The sequence below is a fragment of the Drosophila takahashii genome, chromosome 4 (assembly GCF_030179915.1).
Source record: "Drosophila takahashii strain IR98-3 E-12201 chromosome 4, DtakHiC1v2, whole genome shotgun sequence".
Classification (NCBI taxonomy): domain Eukaryota; kingdom Metazoa; phylum Arthropoda; class Insecta; order Diptera; family Drosophilidae; genus Drosophila; species Drosophila takahashii.
Window position 1 is genome coordinate 1,583,596 of NC_091682.1, and position 22,394 is coordinate 1,605,989.

General features: G+C 37.6%; 2 protein-coding genes across 6 annotated transcripts; one reads left to right on the forward strand and one right to left on the reverse strand.

Moving 5' to 3' along the window:
- Nucleotides 1-889: 889 nt before the first annotated feature.
- Nucleotides 890-10,733, reverse strand: lgs (BCL9 domain-containing protein legless). The gene is made up of 6 exons (XM_044395344.2): nucleotides 9,985-10,733; nucleotides 9,583-9,924; nucleotides 8,201-8,422; nucleotides 4,606-6,651; nucleotides 3,001-3,194; nucleotides 890-2,944 (listed from the first exon to the last, which is right to left on the reverse strand). The coding sequence occupies exons 1-6, from the start codon at nucleotides 10,166-10,168 to the stop codon at nucleotides 1,376-1,378; spliced, it is 4,557 nt and encodes a 1,518-aa protein (XP_044251279.1). The 5' UTR covers nucleotides 10,169-10,733; the 3' UTR covers nucleotides 890-1,375.
- Nucleotides 10,734-15,057: 4,324 nt separating this feature from the next.
- Nucleotides 15,058-22,251, forward strand: CaMKI (Calcium/calmodulin-dependent protein kinase I). 5 transcript variants are annotated; one of them, XM_017155414.3, is made up of 10 exons: nucleotides 15,058-15,195; nucleotides 15,803-16,023; nucleotides 16,090-16,224; nucleotides 18,927-18,971; nucleotides 19,243-19,317; nucleotides 19,392-19,530; nucleotides 20,372-20,636; nucleotides 21,204-21,330; nucleotides 21,411-21,498; nucleotides 21,557-22,251. In XM_017155414.3, the coding sequence occupies exons 2-10, from the start codon at nucleotides 15,908-15,910 to the stop codon at nucleotides 21,788-21,790; spliced, it is 1,224 nt and encodes a 407-aa protein (XP_017010903.1). In that variant the 5' UTR covers nucleotides 15,058-15,195; nucleotides 15,803-15,907; the 3' UTR covers nucleotides 21,791-22,251. The 5 variants fall into 5 exon arrangements, with proteins under 5 accessions (XP_017010903.1, XP_070074213.1, XP_017010901.1 ...); XM_017155412.3 differs by having other exon boundaries at nucleotides 15,074-15,269; XM_070218111.1 differs by lacking the exon at nucleotides 15,058-15,195 and adding an exon at nucleotides 15,640-15,657.
- Nucleotides 22,252-22,394: the final 143 nt, after the last annotated feature.

The window sequence follows — 22,394 nt, forward strand, 5'->3', positions numbered from 1 at the left end:
TGTTAACACACACAGCTCACTTGTGTTTTTTACACAATGTGTTATTAACACGACGTGTTTTTTACACACTGTGTTTTCAACACAAATGAAAATTACATTTTATGTTATCTTATATGTTAGTTTTAACCATTTCAAAGCATATATGTATTATTATACTCTAGAAAGACGTGAATTTTTTAGTTCAACATATAATTCTGGCACTTTAATGTCAAAAACTCATTGTGTTAAAAACACGCTGTGTATAAAACACGTCGTGTTAATAACAAGTCGTTTAAATAACACAAATGACATGTGTGATTTATGTTTCTAACATACAGTGATGAACTTAATTCTTGACACACTTTGCATCTTGGACTTTAGGTTCCATTTTCTCCGCCTAATAGATATATAACAAACATGTAATATGTAATATATGCATGAAAAAAATAAACAAAATGTGTTTATATAGAGGCCACACTTTACTGTTAAAATAATTTGGTTTCATTTTTATAACTCTTAAGATTCATTTTTTAAAACTCAAAAACTAAAAAATGAGCTGATTCTGCCCGAACAAAAATCTTGGCACAGTTGTGTTGTATTTAACTATTTCGCTAAAAGTTATCCGATTTGACTCATTTTTTTTGCTTAATCCGCTTTGTCTCAGTTGTCTAGATGGCATAATGCTAAATTTGTATCCTTATACGTTTTAATATCCACACCATGTGCCTTTTGGACCGTTGACCAGTGTCACATTGCACACCTTTAATGAATACTGCGTGTTCCACGAGTATTCTATCGACCCAGCCTAAAATTGTTTTATCATTCGAGGAAGCTCAACCACAATAGTCCATAATTAATAGTCGGTTGATTAGTTCTTTTAAACAGTCAAAAAGGATTAAACAAATGTACCTTGTTTTCATTATCTTTTTAATGGAAGAATTTACAGTTCTCTTAACATCGATTACAATAAAGTTGAGAGTAATATATATTAATAGCGTTTTACATATGTATATTTCCTTAATTGCATTTAACACAGAGAGCAGCGTACATATTAATTAATAACAGAAAAATAGCTGCAAATAACTAAAATTTCGATGTTTATTTTTTATACATATTCGGGAAGCGGTGACCTATCATGTTCAAATATGCACCCAAATACAGATCCAAACCTGCCCATACGAATGGGATGCTATATTTATCTCATATGTGACTCGTCTAATTGCTGCAAATGATATATCTTGTTTCTAACGTTCTCATTTGCTTTTACAAGTGTTTATTTTCTCCTTTGCAAAAACATCTACGGTAATAAGCATAGTGAAAATCTTATTTAGAGATTGATGTCTTATCTTGGAGACTAGTAAACAATACATGGCGAGGGCAGCAGAACTAAAAGTGTTCATTTGTTCACAAAGAACGCTGGATTTGGTGACAAGTTGGGCGGCATCGTTATCATGTTGCCCTGCTGCTGCTGGTGCATCTGCTGTTGTTGCTGACTTCTGGTGTTGGTTGCATACAGTTGCTGCTGGAAACTGTGATATTGCTGTGCATACTTCAGGTCGTTGGAGGAGGGACCAACGAAGTTGATGCCGTTCGTGGGACCAACACTTCCGGCAGCAGACATTAAATTATTATTGCTGGGCCCAATTAATGACTGACCCTGCCCCTGCCCTTGGCCTTGACCCTGCATCTGGATCTGTCCTTGGCCCACCGCAGGGCCAACTCCTAATCCGGTTTGATTTTGACACATTCCGCCGGGCATGTTCTTTAGGTGTTGAGGCTTGGGCTGATTGGACTGTTGCGATGCTGCAAACATGGGTGGGCCGGCGCTGTTGCAGGTAGCGTTGTTGAAGAAGGCTGTAGGATCCCCGACGCAGTCCAGACCATCCGACCCATGTGAAAACTGAATCTGCCTGTTTACTGAAGCCTGCATGCGTGGACCCATTGCATGTGGTCGCATGCCATGCGGACGCATGCCCCGTATCATGGACGGCTGACCAATATTCATGGCCACGTCATGGCCGGCTAAGCCTTCTTCGTCCATCATGCCCATTTGATTGCAGTTCTGGAAGAAGTTAATGCCGTTGCCTGCTCCAGGGTTGTTTGCGATCTTGTTCTGGTGCTGCTCGCCGGGAGAGTTCATTAGCATTGGTCCTGACCCAGATCCTACCATCATTCCCGGCATTCCCGGCATTCCAGGAACACTGTCGCCACCAGACGGTGGACAGATCGGGGAACCGTTGCCAACAGAAGCCATTTGCGGATTGGCGTACCGCTGCAGGAACTCCAGACTTGGTGGCATTCGAACATTGCTGCCTCCATTGTTGTTGTTGTTATTGGGGTTCTGCGGTCTCACTGGCATGTACTGTATGGTGTTCGGGGTACTCGCCTTCACCTGTATATTAGGATTAAAGTTCGAACCAAAATTCACTGGCATTCGGCCCATCATCCTAGCACCAGGCGGCAAAACACCTTGGAAGTTTGGAGAGTTGGCTGGCCCAGTGCCAGGAACTGGACCAGGTCCCAGGGGACTCTCCCTTAACACGCCATTGGGAGAATTCGGGTTAAAGCCTGGCGGGCCATTCGGACCATTCGGACCGCCTGGAACGCACATTTTGGGATTCATCATTCGCTGACCCATGGAGTTCATGACATTCATTGGATGACAGTTATTCTGGTTGATGGCATCCATTCCCGGTCCATCTAGTCCCGAAATCATAGCATGTTCAATATTCATGTCTGCAGGTCCCGAGCCGCCCATCATAGTCATCCCACCAGTGCCGGCTGGACTACCCATACTGGATACGCAGCTTGTTAGTTGCTGGGACATCTGCGCCAGAGAAGAAATGGGATCGAAGTTCTGTGTCATCTTGTTTGGTGGCGGGCGATTACCGCTGTTGGGATTAAGCGGGATATTGTCGGAACGCCGAGTAAACTGTACGGAACCTCCTTGGGCTGGAGCCTGACGCTGAAACCGAAGGTCGATTAAAAAAAAATTTTTAACAAAACTACAAATCTTATTACCTCCATCTGCATGTTGGGAGTGCCTATTTTATAGGCATTCAACGCTGAATTAGGATTGCTTTGCATATGCGGGTGGGGATTAAAAATCACACCAGGACTGGAGGCAGCAAATCTAGCTTCTATATTTGCCTCTAGACCATTTCCTGGCGACCGTTGACCCTGTGGGCTGGGTCGTCTACTTTTAATGTTATCACCTGTAAGTATTACCGATTCATTAAATATATCATCTCTAAAGATTATACAATTTTGTATATATCCGGTCAGATATTTTTTGATAAGGTCCCAAAAGCCTGGACATTAAAGCACTTTAAATAATTTACTAAAATTTCATTTTGTTCAACTCTTTTATCTAAACAGTTAAATTAACGTTATAATTTTCTGAAGCTGCCATTTTTGAACGGTAAATCTCGTTGTTTTTTATTTTTACTTTCCCCGAAAAGTAGTTGAAAATTGCAACATTTGCGGTGGAACCAAGTTAGAGAAGTAAAATGCACTATCCAACAACAAACAGATACTCGTTACGCTGTTAACTAATTTCAATATAAACAAGAAAGGAAGCTAGCTTCGGCAAGCCGAAGCTTATATACCCTTGCAGATCATTCTATTAATTTACAAATCGCAAAAATGTTAAATTTCTTATTATTTCACATTAATTTTTCGATCGTTTCTATCACAACTATATGATATAGTAGTTCGATCTTTTAAAAATTAAAATCGAAATTCGGAAATATTTCAAAATAGTCATATCCCAGAGTAGAAGGAAATGTAATAAAAACCAACAAATATATAATTTTTTCCCCATTAATTTCCATTTAATTTTTCGACCGTTCCTATGGCAGCTATATGATATAGTGATCCGATTTAAAAAATAAAAAAACCGAAATTCAGAAACATATAAAAAAAAATATTCCCAAGAGTAGAAGGTAAAATTTCAAAAAACACCGGAGCTTGAATTTTTTTACGTTTTTTTTTTTATCCTTCCTATGGGAGCTATAAGATATAGTTGTCCGATCCGGTTGGTTCCGACATATATACTACCTGCAATAAAAATACGACTTTTACGAAAGTTTCATCCCGATAGCTTTAAAACTGAGAGACTAGTTTGCGTAGAAACGGACGGACAGACGGACGGACAGACGGACGGACAGACGGACAGACGGACATGGCTAGATCGACTCGTCTTGTGATGCTGATCAAGAATATATATACTTTATGGGGTCGGAAATGTCTCCTTCACTGCGTTGCAAACTTCTGACTGAAATCATAATACCCTCTGCAAGGGTATAATGATTCTAGATGAACGTTGCCTTTTGTTCATTTTGGTGAATCGATAAGTATGAAACGAAACAACTGCAATGCAGTTAAATTGTTAATTGTAGCTTTAAAACTGTGGGCGCCGATGACTTCTGCGATTTGTGGGCTTTAGAGTGGACACAGCACTCTAAACAAACTAGCGCTGCGCAAGAATCCTCGATTGCAACTTAATTGTTATCGAGATCTCAACGTTTACGAGGACAAACAGAATTTTAACTGGTACGATTTTTACTTATTAGATAGAATAACGGAACTAAATTTTATTTACAAAAACATTAAGTTGTACGTTACCAGCAGAAGGCTGTCCAAAAGGTTCCAATTCCTTTGGGGAGAGATGGGACAGCGGAGTGCTTGGGTTACTGTTTAAATTATGAGTGAGTACTCCTGATGCTCCGCTATTTCGATTCCGATTTTGGTTTGACGGAGATGGGATGTCCGTCTGAAAACAATTTTTGTTCGCTGAGAGCCCTGCCGTCGTTCCTCCTTGTGACGCCGTCGTAATAGCCGGGGGAGCTGATCCAGACAACGAAGCTACGCCATCCATGCTGGGCGAGTTTGTTGGCAAACCCATGACTGCGCCAGTGGTGCGCGGTGAAGGCAGGGACAGGTTATTGGGACTCGAAGGATTGGGCGACTGAGTGGCTATGGGCACTGATGCAGATCGCTGGGTGGAATGGTAGGGAGGCGGTGGTCCCTGCAGAGAACGCACTTGACTACTGGACGCATTGCCACCTGTTCCAGAGGCATTCTGCTGTGGTGGGACGACAGGACCGGTCGCTTGTCTGGCCTTACCCCCCTTTAAGCGCTCCTCGAAGAATTGCTGCTGGATCTTCGACCACTCCATTTGAGCCACTCCTCCTTGGTGCGAATGGGAAAGGCCATCTTGACTTGAAAGCTCCTTAGACATATCTGGTACAGATCCGATGACATTAGCATTGCAGCTTGTGTTACCGAAAGACGCCAGCATATCCGCTGAGCTCCCCATCATACTGCCATTCGGAGCGGCAGAGCTTGAGCAGTGCATACTGGAGTTTATCGCGCCTGCAGAGGTTCCAGGTCCAGCACCAGGTCCTACTCCAGATCCGCACTGCAGGCTGCTTTTCTGACTGCTATTGCAGCCCATTACAGCATTGATATCCGATATAACATCGCCGGGCAGCATTACCTCCTCTGGGAGACCAGAGTTATTTCCTGCTAAGAGCTCCGGTTTTACGTTCCCTGGCATATGCATTTGCCGCATTTGCGGATTTATTATAGATCCCCCGCCGCCCGGCATGCCCATCATTAGGTCGCCTGGGATTTTCGGCATTTGTGAGCTCACATTTGCTCCCACTGAACTTTCGTTTTCCGGAAAAAGAAACTGATTCATTTTCTTCAGTTTTGCCAGCTGCTCCTCACGGTGCTGACGCTGTTGCGGTGTAAGGTTTTCGTCTGGAACCTTGACTCCTTGCAGCGAAACAATGTTGTTTTCGTGCGTCAGACTCGAGTCGCTTCCCTTTGTGACCTGCCCCAGATCAACGCCAGCTGCTTCAAGTATCTTTATTGCCTGGGACTCGCTGGAAGCACTGATACCGTCGAGATTGTTTCGTGAGTTTTGCCCAGGACCACTGGCACCGCTGTTTCCGGGTCCGCTTTCCCAGCACATCAGTTCATTATCATTGGCTAGGGAATCGGCCTGGTCGACAAAAGTGTTGTTCGGCACGTTCACAGTACCACGTTTGCTGTTTTCATTTTGAGTGAACTGGTTTTTCAAGAGGCTGGCAGGCTTTGAATGCGGCTGATGTTGAGTTATCTTTGATACAGGATTGGACGCAGTCGGTCCTCCGGGTCCCATGCCTATCCATGGCATTCCCAAGGCATTGTGGCGCTGCAGCTTGTTCATCTTCAAAGGGTTTTTCATAAAGAAGTCTTCGAGAAAGTTTTTTGTGGCTGGCTGGGTGCAGTGGTACGCAATAATGGTTTGGAATTGACCGCTCAAAACCGATTCAGCCCCTTTGTTAGCCAGTTGAGTTGAAAACACGAATATGTGGTTCTGCTGTTGCATGTAATCCAAGCAATTGCTTCCACCCGAAGATGGCACATTGCCGTTTCCCGTCAAGAGGCTACCCACACCAGCTCCAGCTCCAATTCCCGTTCCTGGTCCAACTCCACTTACTTGAGACGCGTTCATGCCAATCGCTAATATGCTCGAAATAGGCGGGTTACTTAAGGATTCACTGATAATATCTGAGTTCAACGGATTGCAGCTAACGCTTTCCATACCCATTTCGTCATTACTTATTACCAAGGAAGAAGGCTTCTTTTCAGGGACACTATCGGTTGTTCTTTCCATTTTTACTAAATGAATGAGAAAGAATAAGCATTATTAACACATGCATAAGGATAAATAAAAATTAAATTAAATAATAAGTTGATTTCTTTCTTTCATGGTATGTTTAATAATTTTGAAATGTAATCAACACAGCTGGCATTGAAAACATTTAAAAACTTAAAATCTCCGAAAATTTTAAAAATGTTTAAAGGAAAGTGTAGCGTCTTACAAAAAAAATCTATTTTTTTGAATATTTTTCTTTGGCACAAAAAAATCGACGAACTTTGCGATTTTTTCTATAAAAAGTGGTTGGATGGATTTAATTCAAACCTTTTGTATATTATTAAGTTTCATTTAAATAACATCCACTAATTTTTATAGCCGATACTATCGGCTAATATGGCTAGAACACTGTTAAAAAAAAGGCGCTTTGCGGTGTTCACTGTACCTCCGTTAAAAATAATCGGATTTCTATTTTGTTTTTACATTTCGCTTAAGAATTAAAAAAACCCGCTCCTGGGAAGCCCTTTTATTCATTTTTTATTTTTAAGAATTTTTTCCAAAGTCAAAAATACGTTTTTCACCTAAAAAATTTAACTTTCGGCTTCAAAATAAAATATTTAAAGATTAAAAAAAACCGCTTTCCAGGGGCGGGTTTTTTTATGCAGAAAATTTGTGCGTCAAATTTGAAAACGATTGGTTCAGCCGTTTAGAAATGACGATGAACACGGACTTTCGAAACATGGTTTCGAGAAAAACGCACTTAAAGATGCACTTACGTACTTAAAGTCTTAGAGGTTAGGGTACTAGTTTTAGCATAACTTCTAAAGTTTTTTTCCGATTGACTTAAAACTTTTTTTGTATACTCTTAAGATGTTAATCTACAAGAAAAAAAATTAAACCCCCCCAGCATTTCTAAACGGCTCAACCAATCGGTTTTAAACTTGTCGCATATTTGTATACCCTTGCAGAAGGTATTATAATATTGGTCAGAAGTTTGTAACGCAGTGAAGGAGACGCTTCCGACCCCATAAAGTATATATATTCTTGATCAGGATCTATAGGGGAGTCGATATAGCCATGTCTGTATGACCGTGTGTACGTCTGTTCGTCTGTCCGTCTGTATGTCTGTTTCAATACATGTCTGTATGTCTGTTTAAAACATGTGTACGCAGATCAAGTTTGAAAATCGACCCGATCGGACGTCTATATCCTATAGCTCCCATAGGAACAATCGGATATAAGTTGCAAAAACTGCATGCCTTGATCAGGGAAAAAGCGCGGGCCGATCGGACGTCTATATCCTATAGCTCCCATAGCTCCTCGTTTTATATTTGTTTTCTTAGAAAAAACATTTTTTTTCCTACAACAAAAAATTTTCACAAAGATGATGCTTTTATTTAATTGCCTTTAACAATACCTCATCAAAAGATAATCGCTATAGGGCTCCGCTGATTTAAGGCAGACTTTTGGCTCTTTCGCCCCACTGTGTGACGGTTTGAAAAAATGGTTTCAAATGGCTGTTAGGTGTGTCTCAAATCAATGAGGACAACATTTTTAATTTATTTGACTTACCCGGCGTGGCGGAGGAGTCCTGTGCATTACCAATGGAGCCAAATCCGACAGGGGACATGTTTGGAGAGTGATTTTCTCTTTCTTCTTTTTTCATATTTACTAAGTTGCTCAAAACGTCTGATGGTTCTTCCTTAATTGCAATGCCGATGGCTAGACCGGAAGTAGACCCTGTCCCGCACCCAGTGCCAGGAGCTGTGCCTTTTGCTTTATTACATCCTTTTTCTGTTGAGATATGGGGCATAAATGTGTGGAAAATCTTAATTATCTTACAGGCTCGGCGCTAATTTCTATGCTTTTAATATCCCAAAAAATACAGGTTAAGTGAAGTAAATGAGGTTATGAGTGTGTATATGGGCATTTCCATATTGTCGCTCGGGACATTTGCACACCTTTCAAATTGAAAAAATATTGGAAAAAATAGATTTTAATTTTAATAATGGGCTTTTCTTTTCACTCTTTCCAAGCTCTATTTTCTGTAAAAATCTTTATTTTGTACCACTTTTATTTTTTAAGATATCGGTTAAAAACTGCAGTATTCGTTCGGGACAAAAATAAAAGTGGATTTTGGGTAAGAAATTAGCGAATTCTGATGGAATATTTGAATGCGATTTTTTTAGAATGTTGTTCAAACATGTCGCTGTGAAATGGTCTTGGTTTTGCTCAAAAATTGATTGCCGTTTTTTTTATTCAGTTTTTTATTTCAGATTTTTTTACCTCTATCCCTCAATTGCTGGATGTTTTGCTTTTAACTTAATAGTTTAACAAGTAAATAAAGCATTCAGTACAAAAAAATGGTATATATTAGCATTCCTGTAGGTTAAATTACCAACAGAAGACAGGTCCAAAAATAACAAAAAATTAGCCAAAAACTAACTTTTGCGTATATTGATGGGATTTGTCATAAAAATAATCAAACTATACTCCAAATTTTTAGTTTAGCTCAGGATCCAAGTAATTAGAAACTAATAAGGCGGCAAAATCATGTGGAAATATGTTTTATTCCAGTTTCAAGGTTTTTGGCTTGGTGGACTTTTTGGTGGAAGTGCCCATATATATACTTTTGATCAGGATTACTAGCCGAGTCGGCCCATCCGTGTCCTTCTGTCCGTCCGTATGAACGCTGAGATCTCGGAAACTACAATAGCTTGAAAGTTGGGTCTAACCACGCAGATTCTTGGGGTTCTTGGGCAAGTTTGTTTTATCAAGGTGCCACGCCCCTCTATCGACCACACTCGTCTTAATTTTCAAAAATTTGATTTTTAAGAAAGTTACCACACGAGGATTGAAATAATATTTCATATTTCAGTTTGGAATAAGAAGGCAAAAATTATAGACAGAGCCGGTCCGAGTGTATGTATAAGCAATAAGTAACACTTTCTTACCGACATCCTCGTCCTTCGCACTGGTCTTTTTTTTCTTGCCCTGCTCGTCACTGTCAACCATTTGAGAAAGGCCCACTGTAGCAGACACACTGCTGCTATTGGAGTGTTCACTGGTGTTGTTCGGGGAGGCGACCAGACACGAGTTGACGCTGCTCGAGGAGTTCTGCCTCAGTACCGGTGTGCCCACGGTAGCGATCAAGGAAGATGATTGTCCCTCGGCTGGTATGCTTCCACCTCCTCCGCTTCCTCCTCCGTTACCACTGGTCGAAGCGGCGACGCCCTTATCACCACTTGATAGTCCGTTTTTCTCTGTACCTTCGTCTGGCATTACTTTCATTTGATCTAGAAGCACAGCCAATTAGTAGGGGACTTCGCGAATGGAAGATAAGAAACAAGGCTTACCCGGAGACAGAGTGGAAAAGGGCTCGTTTTTGAGGGTCTTCGGAGAGCTCCTGCTGGTGCCGGCGACCCCATTGCCGATCCCTACTCCAGAATTCGACCCAGATGCACTTGTTGGGGCATCGGCGTTCGGCTGTGACTGTGACTGTGTTTGGGCTGGACTGCGGGGCATTGTTGTCGAGAGCATTGTAGTCGGGGCTACAAAAACAATTGGGTTTCTCCTTCCAAATCGAACTTGCTCAGAACGCGCCCGTGTCTAAGCGCTCGGGATGGTGAGAAAAGCCATCGTCTTGGCTGTTTGGGTTTTCTGGCGAACACATCCAGTGGAGCTGGGGCATATGTACATCAAATACAGACCGCACGCACACTACCGCACATATGCGTGAGCTTGCAACTCGCAAATTTTCGCAAAACAGAGCCCGGATATCTCAGATGCGATCATTATGATCGCTGGCAGGGTCTACAATCTATTTTTCAGCCTAGTTTGAAACTCTTTTGTGTTCAACTTGTGCTGTTTCACAATTTTATGTATACATATGCACTATCAACACTTGTGAACAACTCGGTCGTTAGCCGTGGCTTAGCGCAGAGAAATGAGAAATTGACCGGGCTGGGAATTACCCTGTCAGAAATGGCAAAGTTCTTCGCGGAAAACAAATTAATGTGAATAACTGGCGGAATATGAATATTATAATATTATAATATAAAAAAGTGTTTTGCCGAGGAACAAACGGTCATACGCAAATGTTAGGTGGGTGGTATTTTGCCGAGGAAACAAACGGTCATACGCAAATGTTAGGTGGGTGTCCTCGCTAACGATATGTATACCGAAAACAGTCGAAATATATTTCCACAAAAATGTTATCGTTTATAAACGTCCTCCACAAAAATGTTATGCTCTTTATTATACGATAGTTAGCAAAGACACCCAACAAAAACACCGTTTTAATATTAAAAATTCCGTTTAAAATACCAATGAGCACTGCTAGTAAAAATCGAAAAAAGTGAAAAAACAGCTTGTAAAAATCGAAAGAAGTGGGAAAACCGTTAAAAAATACCGTTTAAAAAAGTTCAAATATATAGAAAGCAAAAAAAGAAAGAGAAAGATCATTCCTATTAACTTACAAAAACATTAAATTTAGAATTACTTGCTTATATATTAAAACAATCCAAATTTTAACTGCTTTCGTATTATTTGACATTAATTTTTTGATCCTTCCTATGGGAGTTATAAGATATAAGATATAAACGTCCGAATTTTGTTAAATTTAATTCGAAACTTTGATATGTTAAAGAAAAGCTATATCCCAGAGAAGAAGAGAATGTAATAAAAATCAACAAAGATATAATTTTTTTCCTATTAATTTCCATTTTATTTTCAGACCGTTCTTATGGCAGCTATACGATATAATGATCCGATTTTTTTAAATATTAATTCAAAATTCAGAAATATTAAAAAAATAATATTGGAAAAAAACAACGAAGATAGAATTTTTAACTGTTTTTTCGATCCTTCCTATGGGAGCTTTAAGATATAGTTGTCCGATACGGTCAGTTTCGACTTATGTACTACCTGCAATAGAAAAAAGACTTTCGGGAATGTTTCGTCCCGATGGCTTTCAAAACTCTGAGACTAGTTTGCGTAGAAACGGACACACAGACGGACATGGCTAGATCAAAAATATATATACTTTATGGGGTCATTATATCGATATATTCAGGGTATTTCCCTAAATTGTTGAAAATTCAACAGAAAATTTCAGCAATTAAGGGAACGACCCAAAATGATTCCTGTTGAATTTTCAAACAGCTGTTATTTGTTGAAAAGTTTCTCGGAACTTAAAGCATGTACAATTTGATTTTTTATTGCTAGTTACTGCCTAAAATTCTTACTAAGGTAAAAAGAACCACAAATATACTTTTTTATGTTGATTTTGAAATACATAATGCGTACTGGTGATACTAAAATGTTACAGAGTTGCCATGACTTTTAATACACGGTGATGTTCAACGATTCAACAAAACTTTCAACAACCTCGAGGCTGTTGAATTGCTGAAATTTCTGAAAGTTCACTTTGTATGAAACAGTTGATTAACAGATGACCAAAATTCAGCAATTCAACAGTTTATGGAGTACCCATTCAACTATTTTTTATAGAAACTTCTCAACGTTATATGTATGCACCCCCTACTTGGACTTGCCCTTCTTTAAATCGAGCAAGTGCTTTGGTAGAAATTAACATTTTATTGAGTTTGGAGAAATATAATAATGTTTTTGGATACGATTGTGAAGTTTTCATACTGTTGAAAACAATCCCCGTTACTTTGGAATTAGGGGGTGCATACATATCACATTGAGAATATTCTAAAAAAAATTGTTTCTTCGAAATGGTCGCTAAAAAGTTGCTAGTTCGATATAATTGCCCTATTTATAAATTTTTTGGCTATACTCGCAGTCTCGCTGGCTGGACAAGGTGACCGCGTGGGAAAAGCCACTATAAAAACGACTTGAATTTCTCGAAATCTGTGGGTCTCATTTGCATAATAGGCAGAGACGTAGGAAGAGCGGAGTGTGGTATACGGCAGGTTCTCCCAGGCAGCAATATGTATGCATAGGCGTTATAGAATATGTTGTAAAAGCTCAGAAATGTTTTAAACCACTATCGTATTTTATTGTGTAATTATTATGGTATTATTCTTCAATAAGATTAGGAGAACGCAATTTTACGCCAGTTTTGACGAGTTAAAATCCACTTTCGTTAATGTTGAGTTAAGCAACTGCTCCTCAAGTGAGCTGTTATTGGATGGGATGGTGGATGGAGCTTTGAGGGAACACGAGTTTAATATTTGTCAAAAATCCCAACCGTTTCACACAGATGGACTCTATGGGAAGAGGCTATAAATTAATTGACAAAACAGTGGAATTATTCCCAAAAATGGCTCCAGTGTTCTATATTCCACCGTTCCACTTTCGTTGCTAACTCGTCGACGCTATTTTGACGTACATCGATAGTGGCAGCTCCTCACAACCGATAGTACCATTGTTTGCCAGCAATAGTTGCAAAATTGGAATCAAAACGTAAGGAAACAACGTAATCAAAACGTGAAGTGCAATCAAAACGTAAGGAAACAACGTAATCAAAACGTGAAGTGCAATCAAAACGTAACGAAACAACGTGAAGTGCAATCAAAACGTGAAGTGCAATCAAAACGTAACGAAACAGCGTAATCAAACGTAACGAAACAACGTGAAGTGCGAGAGAGGCAGAGCGAGCGTAAGAGAATGAAAATGGATAGAGTTTCACAAAGAAGTATGAGTTTCGTCTAAGAGTTCACTGGATTTTTTAGGGGAAAGCATCATGTGGCAACACTGGCTAGCTCAAACATTGAAACATTTGAAATTTACGAAATGAAAATTCGTGTCGCGTTTCTCTGGTCGTGCGGTTCTTGCTGGATTATTAACGAACGCCAAAATTTCGTCAGCACGAAAAAAAAATTCTTTGTTAAAAAAAGTTGTAGTTATTGAGAAACTAATAAAAAACATGCACCCTTTGAAAAATATTCAATATTCTATATTTAGTTTACGCATCCAGCCCTGGTCGTTTTTCGGTAAATTTTCCGAAAGAAGAAAATGTCTCGAGTTTATGTGAGTTATGTTTATGTCCCCAAATCCGTCCCCGGTTCTGTGACACCCCCGGATATGTTTTTACAGCAAAAAATCTCAAACTCCTCGAAAATGCTACTTTGTTTTTATAGCAAAACACGCAACTTTTCCGCCGAGAATCTACCGCACGTGAATTCTTAAGAAATCGCGGTCCATCGAGGGTAACTATTTTTCGATTTTTGGGGCACAGGCCCCTCTCTAGACCATTACTAAAAATTTTCGACGCAGGCGTTTTTCTTCTTTATTTATCCGCCTTTTCCTTGGCGATGATTTTCACACGAGTTTCACTGCTCCACCCGCACACGCACAAATTTTCAGCGTTTTGCAAGGCTTTGCCAATTTACCTCAACTTTCGTTGATAAAATTACAGCTGATTTTTCAAAGTAATTAATAGCTCCTTTCCATATGAAACGGTTGGGTTTTTTGACAAATGTGAAACCTGTGTTCCCACAGAGCACATCCACCATCCAATAACAGCTGACTGGAAAAGCCGTTACTCAACTCAACATTAACAAAGGGGGAAAAACTGTCGTAAAATTGCGTTTTCCTAATCTTATTGTAGAACAATACAATAGCATAAGATAATAGTTAAAAACCATATCTGAACTTTTATAACATATCCTATAACGAGTATGCATATATATTGCTGAATGGGAAAGCCTAACCTCCCTTACCCCTTATGTAACATTTTGACAGAGGCTCGAGAAAGCGGCCCCAAGTACCTTGCTTAAAAAACAACACGCCTTTTCCCAAAGCATGCTAACAGGACAGATCTCGCTAAACCAATTTAGGGGGAAAACTCCAAATCGGACATCACTACTTGGCGTTAACAGAACAGATAGTTTTGGAGATGGAAAAGTCACTATCGATACAAATACACTTGGGTTATTCCCTAAACTGTTTGAACATGGTCAGCTGTCCCATACAAATTCAATTGTCAGGAGTTTCAGGAATTCAAAAGTATCGTTAAATACCGGGGCTTATAGGCAGTACGGAAAAAATAATAAATAAAATTAATAACTAATATTAATAAATATTTATCCATATACTTATACTTTTCGTTAAAAAGGATCTGTTGGAGCTGTATGAATATTCTACAGAAACAATTTTTGGTCACTCCTTACTTGCTAAAACTTACTGTGAAATTTTCAACAATTTAACGGTTTAGTAAATACCCAGAATATTAGTGCGGCAAATTTGCATTGAGTGTCCAACTTCTGGAGGGAAAATAGCTATTTTGTTGGACGGTAAGAAAAGGACTATTTTGCAAAAAAATATCAAGAAAAAAGCGGCATCGAACGTCAAGTTAAGCAAGTAATTAAAAAGATAAGGAGTAGTTTTTAAAAGGCAAACAAACAAATGAAAACAGTTTTGATTCAAAAAGGCTGAAAATTATAGGAAAAAAAGCCAATTTGACAACACTACTCTAATGGTTGCGCCAGCGCCTGAATAAAATCAATAAATCAATACTAAAAGTAATTGTATTTTCCAGCGTGTGAGCGCTCCAAAATAAGCATCGTTAAGCTGCGACGCACAACTAAATGCAGGCCGTAAGCTAAGCTTCTAAATCGCGACTTAAGTGTGACTATCTATGTGCATATGTGTGTAGTTCTGAACTTAAAAAGTACGTATTGCAAACTGTAAAAATAAGTTTTCCAATGATACATACTAGAGCGTGAGCACATAAAATCTAGCTGGGAAACATCAACAACTTTGTTTATAGAGCGTTTAATAGAGTGAAAATTCCGAGAATTCTGAATACACATAGGAATAAACAATATGCAGTACAGTGTACGAAAATACTTTCGTCCTAAGTTTTCAATATGGGCCGTTTAAAAAAGTTCTTCGGCTTTGTCTGCGTAAAACGCATTGAAAAGAACACAAATTGAAAATCTGAAGAAAGGATTGGAAACAAACTACTTTCAGATACACTTGTACACATGTATATATTGTATAATTACATATGTGTCTGCGAGTGTGTTGTTTCCAACCACAACTGTACGCATTATAAGGTAATCAGCTAAAATGTAACCTTTGGCAGCAGAGCTTATTAGCTGAGAGCATTATTAAGCCCCGAAACGAAAACAACTGCATTGCTTTGAGTCAAGCTGTATGCGCGACTTTGCTGATAAGGTTTCGTCGTTAAAATATTTCCAGAAACCTGTGAGAAGTCTGGCTAGAGCTGTTGGAGTGACAATAACTATGCGACCTTGCCTAATTTGACACAACGTCCAAGTTAAATCGAAACCAACTGCGTGAAAAATGCCGTTGTTTGGCAAGAAGGATTCCGGCAAGAAAGCCAAGGCGAAGGACATAAAGGAGCTCAACAAGCAAGTGTCAATCGAGGAGAAATACAATCTCCACGGACTATTGGGAACGTACGTACTAGCACGTTCATTTTGTAATGCATGTTTATCTTTAACCTGCTTTAAACCACATCGCAGGGGAGCCTTTTCAGAAGTCCGCCTAGCCGAAAGTAAGGAAACGCCTGGGGATCACTTTGCTGTGAAAATTATCGACAAGAAAGCCCTTAAGGGCAAGGAGGAATCTCTGGAAAATGAAATACGTGTTTTAAGAAGGTGAGTTCAATAATCATTTTTGGTTGCCTCAGTAGGTTTTTTATAATGGTCGTTATTCGGAACCTAAAGTTTATTTTATATATCCACTTAAATCCCTGATCAAGAGAAAAATTTGAATTTTGTAAAACCCAGGGACCGAAAATAACAGGTATTTTATTACTTTTAATCGAAAAAATCATACGCTTAGAATAACACTAAAAATTTGACTTACAAATAAAAGGTGGTGAATAACGATTTATCAATGACTTTAAAAGTAAACATTTAACTGTTACGGTCCCTGGTATAACCTATATTCGGCCCACTCGGTTGATAAACATTCATTCTAAATATTGTTATGTAAGAATGCACAATTATGTATCTAAGCTTTTCTTTGAGATAATAACAAATAACAATAAACATTTTGGCACCTTTGGAAAGAGCACTTCAATTCCGTTTAAATGACACAAACATTTTCTTAAGCCATTAAGCACCCTTTGAAAAGTGGGCAAATTAGACAATTTTTTTTGAAAGTCAAATTTTCAACTTTTTTTCTGGGGCTTAAAACAAAACTGTTTTGATGCAAATTTGTTCCCCAATCAAAATTAATAATAACTGCAAAAAAAAAAATTCAAAATATTTTTCCTTGTATTTTTTATGATTTTTTGAAAATAGCTATTTTTGCCGCCTTTTCTTCCTTTTCATACAAATTTTTACTGAGAGGTCTCCATTCAAAAAATCATAAAAAATACAAGGAAAAATATTTTGAAATTTTTTTTTTTGCAGTTATTAATTCAAATAATTAATTCAAAAGGGGTCTTAATGGGTTAAGAAAATTTTTGTGTCATTTAAACGGAATTGAAGTGCTCTTTCTATAGGTGCCAAAAGTTTATATCACTGTGCAACATTTTTAGTGTTATAAAATGTAACCGCAATTCTGATTTCATGGGCGGAAAGAACTCATCGAAATAAGCTAAAACCCATTTGGGTTTCTCTGGCTTAGCTCGCGTTTACCTTTTATAGCGAGTTAAAGTTTTACATACAAAATTTATTTGTAACGGCCATATCTTGTGAACCGATTAAAATTTCACTATCAAGTCTTCAGTGATTATGTAGCTATGAACCCAAGGAACTAAATTGACAAATGACTCTTGCGAAGACGTACACCTAGCGCGTTAAAAATCGAAAAATTAGGCAAATTTGTTTTTTAACGCGCTAGGTGCACTAGTTAGTAAGTGCGCAAGAGTCATTTGTCAATTTCGTTCCTTGGGTTCATAGCTAGATAATCACTGAAGACTTGATAGTGAAATTTTAATCGGTTCACAAGATATGGCCGTTACAAATAAATTTTGTATGTAAAACTTTAACTCGCTATAAAAGGTAAACGCGAGCTAAGCCAGAGAAACCCAAATGGGTTTTAGCTTATTTCGATGAGTTCTTTCCGCCCATGAAATCAGAATTGCGGTTACATTTTTCATGTTGCACTGTGTATTATAAGTTCAAAATATAAGTACAGTTAACATTAACATTTGTGAAAATACTTTTGACCACCACATTTAGAACTCTGATGTATTCATAAGTTGGCGAGAACATTAGGAAATCCGTAAATCAGTATATCATTTGAAGAACGTAGTCAATGGGTTTGGGAGCTAGCCCCCCTCTAGGAATGGTCCTAGAGGTATGGTATGGTTTTATAAATAATACTAAACAAAGGTGGTTCTAAACACCCCTCCGACAAATGCTGTCTACGTCACTGTTGATTTCATTGTAGAATGCAAACACACTAGGGTGGGTCGATTTGGATGTCATCAAATCGTAGAGGGGACGTATTCTATGGACACTTTTAAGCAATATTGCCAAAGAAACTATACCTGGACATTTGGACATTTAGCTTCTTTGACAATATGGCTTAAAAATGCCCAGAGATTGTTTTTCGCCCAAACCATTTTTCGCGTCCATTCCAGTGTATAAAATTTACGGCTACTGTGGTATTTTTCATCAAATACTGGGTTTATTTCTTTTGCAAATGCGGAGGGTCCAACGTGGTTTTTAAGACATACTTTTTTTGTGCAACATTGCTTAGAATTCTTCCTAGACTACGTCCCCCTACGATTTATCACTTTTTAAGGCGTTCGTTCATAATAACCTCTGCAAGGGTATTAAAAGAGGGATCCTAGTTTTCGCTGGTTGAAGTATGGGACGGTTTCTCGTTCGCATGTTAAACTTAAAGTTCGCTTTGCTTATAAGGTTCCCTTTTCGGGAATTTTTTAGGTATAAGAAATGTTTTATTAAAAAAATAAGACCATTTTTAATTCAATTGTTTTCCTTAAGGCATTGTATGTCTACTTCGGGAATAATATAATAATGTAATATATTGCTTCCCTTATGGCATTGTATGTCTACTTCGGGATTACCGAAGCTAGATTCTTTCTCCGTTTTAGTAACGATTGAGAAAACACGCATTTCAACATTGCCACAATTATTTTTATTTTTGTTGTAAATTAAATCAGTATATAATTTGGAATTAAGAAAATATATATAAGTAAACTTAACGGATTTTTAAATTGTCAAAGAATTATTTAACCCTTTGAATAGGTTTTTGGGAGTGTGCCCACTGTTTACAGCACGTGCGGACATTTTTGTTTTCTTGGCTTATTTATATTGCTTTTCTTGTTTTACAAAATCTTTCTTGTTGTTTGCTTAATTTACTTTCTTTTCATGTTTAGGTTCAGTGCAAATCATTTCGATGGCAAATGTCCGAACGGAACGCGGTGAGTTCTTATCCCGATCCCATTTTGAACTAACTATGCACTCGCATACAGAACTCAGTTTTAGAACAGTGGTTATTGAGGCTCCGATCACATCCAAATATTTCTAGACAGATTTACTGCGATTCACTTTAATTCTTAAGCTAAAGGCGATTCCAAAATATTTTGGAAAATCTGTGTCTAAAACGCCATGGGCGAAAAATTTATTTACAATTTACTTTTATTTTTGAAAAGCTACCCACACAATATGAAGTTTTTACAACTTTACTTTCAGATTAACTCATCCCAATATAGTGCAACTCTTGGAAACGTATGAGGACAAATCGAAGGTGTACCTAGTTATGGAGTTGTATGTGACTCTAATCTATACCTTTCTCTATTACTGCACAGATTTGTGTTTACTTTTATTTTTGGATTTAACAGGGTTACTGGTGGCGAACTTTTTGACCGGATTGTGGAAAAGGGGTCTTACACTGAAAAAGACGCTTCTCATTTGATTAGACAGATTTTAGAAGCGGTAGATTATATGCATGAGCAAGGTGTCGTCCATCGTGATCTTAAGGTAAATTAATTCAATTAGACAATATAACTATGAATTTCTTATACGGCTCCCACCTGTATACGAAATAAGCTGAACTATTTTGCGGCGAAATTTAGATTCCCTTGCATATAATTATGATTATTATGATTATACTTACTTTAAATTAAATTAAATAAAATATTATTTCGAGTTCTGAAAAACACACAATTATCCAACGCTCGTCAACTCATACTTACTCGTAATATAGAGTTTTATTCATTAATTTAGAAGCCTGAGCCCGAAATCTAGTGGTCTTATTTATTGCTCTACCAGTAACGGGTATAAGCTCAAACACTAAACAACAACTTTTTTACATTATACGGTTAGAATTATAGTTCTTAGGCAAAATTAAAATTATTCCAGAGGAAAACCAGAAAAACAAAACGCTAAAAATATCATTTAAAAAAGTAACCCAATATCTTGATTTTGGATAGCGTTAAATAGGATTAGGTGTCACTAAATACGTAACTTTAAAAAGGATTCAACCTTGCAATTAAACAAAATACATTTGATTTTCAAAGTCTTGGTATGCAATCCTTTGATTTTTTGTAATCCTTTTGATTATATTATCTGATTTTTAAGTTCACAGTGATATATAATTTGTATGTCGACATTTTTTTAAAATAAGATCTTAAGTTCTATGCCCTAAAAATCTATGGTTTGTTTATTTTCTAATCATTCGTATTCCTATACAAAAAATTAAGATTTTTTATCTTCTTGTATATAATACATATAATATAATATAATACTATCTTAATTTTTTAATTTTAAGGTTAAATTTATAATAATCGTATCCGAAATAATTGAAAATTATTGTTTACAGCCGGAAAACTTACTCTACTATAGTCCTGACGACGATAGCAAAATAATGATTAGCGATTTTGGATTATCTAAAATGGAGGATTCTGGGATTATGGCTACAGCATGTGGAACTCCAGGCTATGTTGCTCCTGAGGTGCTGGCACAAAAACCATATGGAAAAGCCGTTGATGTGTGGAGTATTGGAGTAATATCATACATTCTTTTATGCGGCTATCCTCCGTTTTACGATGAAAATGATGCTAATCTGTTCGCTCAGATTTTAAAAGGTGTTGTAAAAAACAATATTGGAAGTTAACTTCGGTAAGCCGATGTTTTTATACCAGAACCCTGCACAAATCAACAGTGTTAGAAAAATTGTTTGTCCGATTTTATGGCATTTGCTATAAAAGAAAATATTTAATACTTGCTTTTAATTGATACACGGACCTGCTATTTTTTTTTACTTTCAAGGAATTTTGTGGAATTCGATTAGACTTATAACAGTTTATAAACCTTTTAGTCAATTTTGTTACATGATATACACCGTTATATAAGTCAGACACTTTTAAAAACTAAATTTTAACAATTGTGCAAATCGTATTCGAATGAAATATTCGAAATTAGATAGTCAATTAGACGTAAAAACTAAGTAAAATATTTTCAGACTAAATTTTTAATTTTAAATGCAAGGATAAACATATTTATATCTATCCATAGGTAGGGATTCGTTTCTTTGATCTTTCGCGTTCACAACCGTGCTAACCCGCGGGTCATTACCACCCAAAAACCAACCAATAAATCACCCGCCTTCATTTGGTTGATTTAATCAATACTAACATTGCTTCCAATCTTAGGAGAGTTTGAATTCGATTCACCCTATTGGGATGAAATTAGCGAGTCCGCCAAGCATTTCATTAAAAACTTAATGTGCGTAGCAGTAGAGAAGCGATATACATGCAAACAAGCACTCGCCCATGCTTGGTAAGTGTTTCATTCTTAAAGTCAATTAATCTTGGGTTTCACAGAAATCTCTTCCAACCAAATTTACCCCCAAAAACTAGGATTTCCGGAAATGAGGCCAGCAGCAGAAACATTCACGGAACAGTGTCAGAGCAATTGAAGAAAAACTTTGCCAAATCCCGTTGGAAGGTGAGTTTTTTAGATCAATTTATAAATCCGAAAAATAATTTTCTCCTCTCTTTCATAGCAAGCTTACTACGCGGCGACAGTGATCCGACAAATGCAGCGAATGGCGCTAAACAGCAATAGTAGTGCAAATATTGTTTCTACTAGCAATAGCAGTAACCAAAAAGACTCTACGAATCCAACAGCAGCGTCTGGATCATCCAATGCCAATGTTCTATCAGCACAGCAATCTGCACAAAGTCAAGCACAAGAAGTTAGCGAGCCGGTAGGCAGCACAAATGGAGCTTCACAGTAGCAAAGTTGAATATCAAAATTATGTTACATATATGCTGTTTTGAATTACATTTTTGAATTTTAACGATTGTTCTAGTCTAGTAAATATGTCATATTTACTAATCGGATAATTTTTTCAATCAAAAGTACCAAACAAGTAATAATATATGAATGTGCGTACACCTGCACTACTCCATCTCTAAATAATATGCAAGGAGTAAAGCTACTGCTTAACAAACGTAATACTATTAAAATTCAATCCGTCGTTTAACATTTCTGTGAATAATTCATTATTTAAACGAGGTTTTCACTGTAAAAAATATTTTTTTCAGGTGTCGATCAGGGTTAAAAGAAATCTTTAACTTCCGCGATTTCTCCTTCATGACATGAACTAAAAAGTCAGTTTATATAAAACTACAGATGCAGAATTATAAATTAATACTGACATTAAAATAAAAAAAATTAACTTCTCCAAATAGCAAATTATACATCTTTTTTATTTGTGGTTTTATAAAATACTTTTCAGATGGAATTTTGTAAACAATAATATAAAATCATTGCAAACTTTTTATAGTTTCTGAATCTTTGCGTTTTTAAAGATTGGTTCTTGACATCAGCTTATTTTA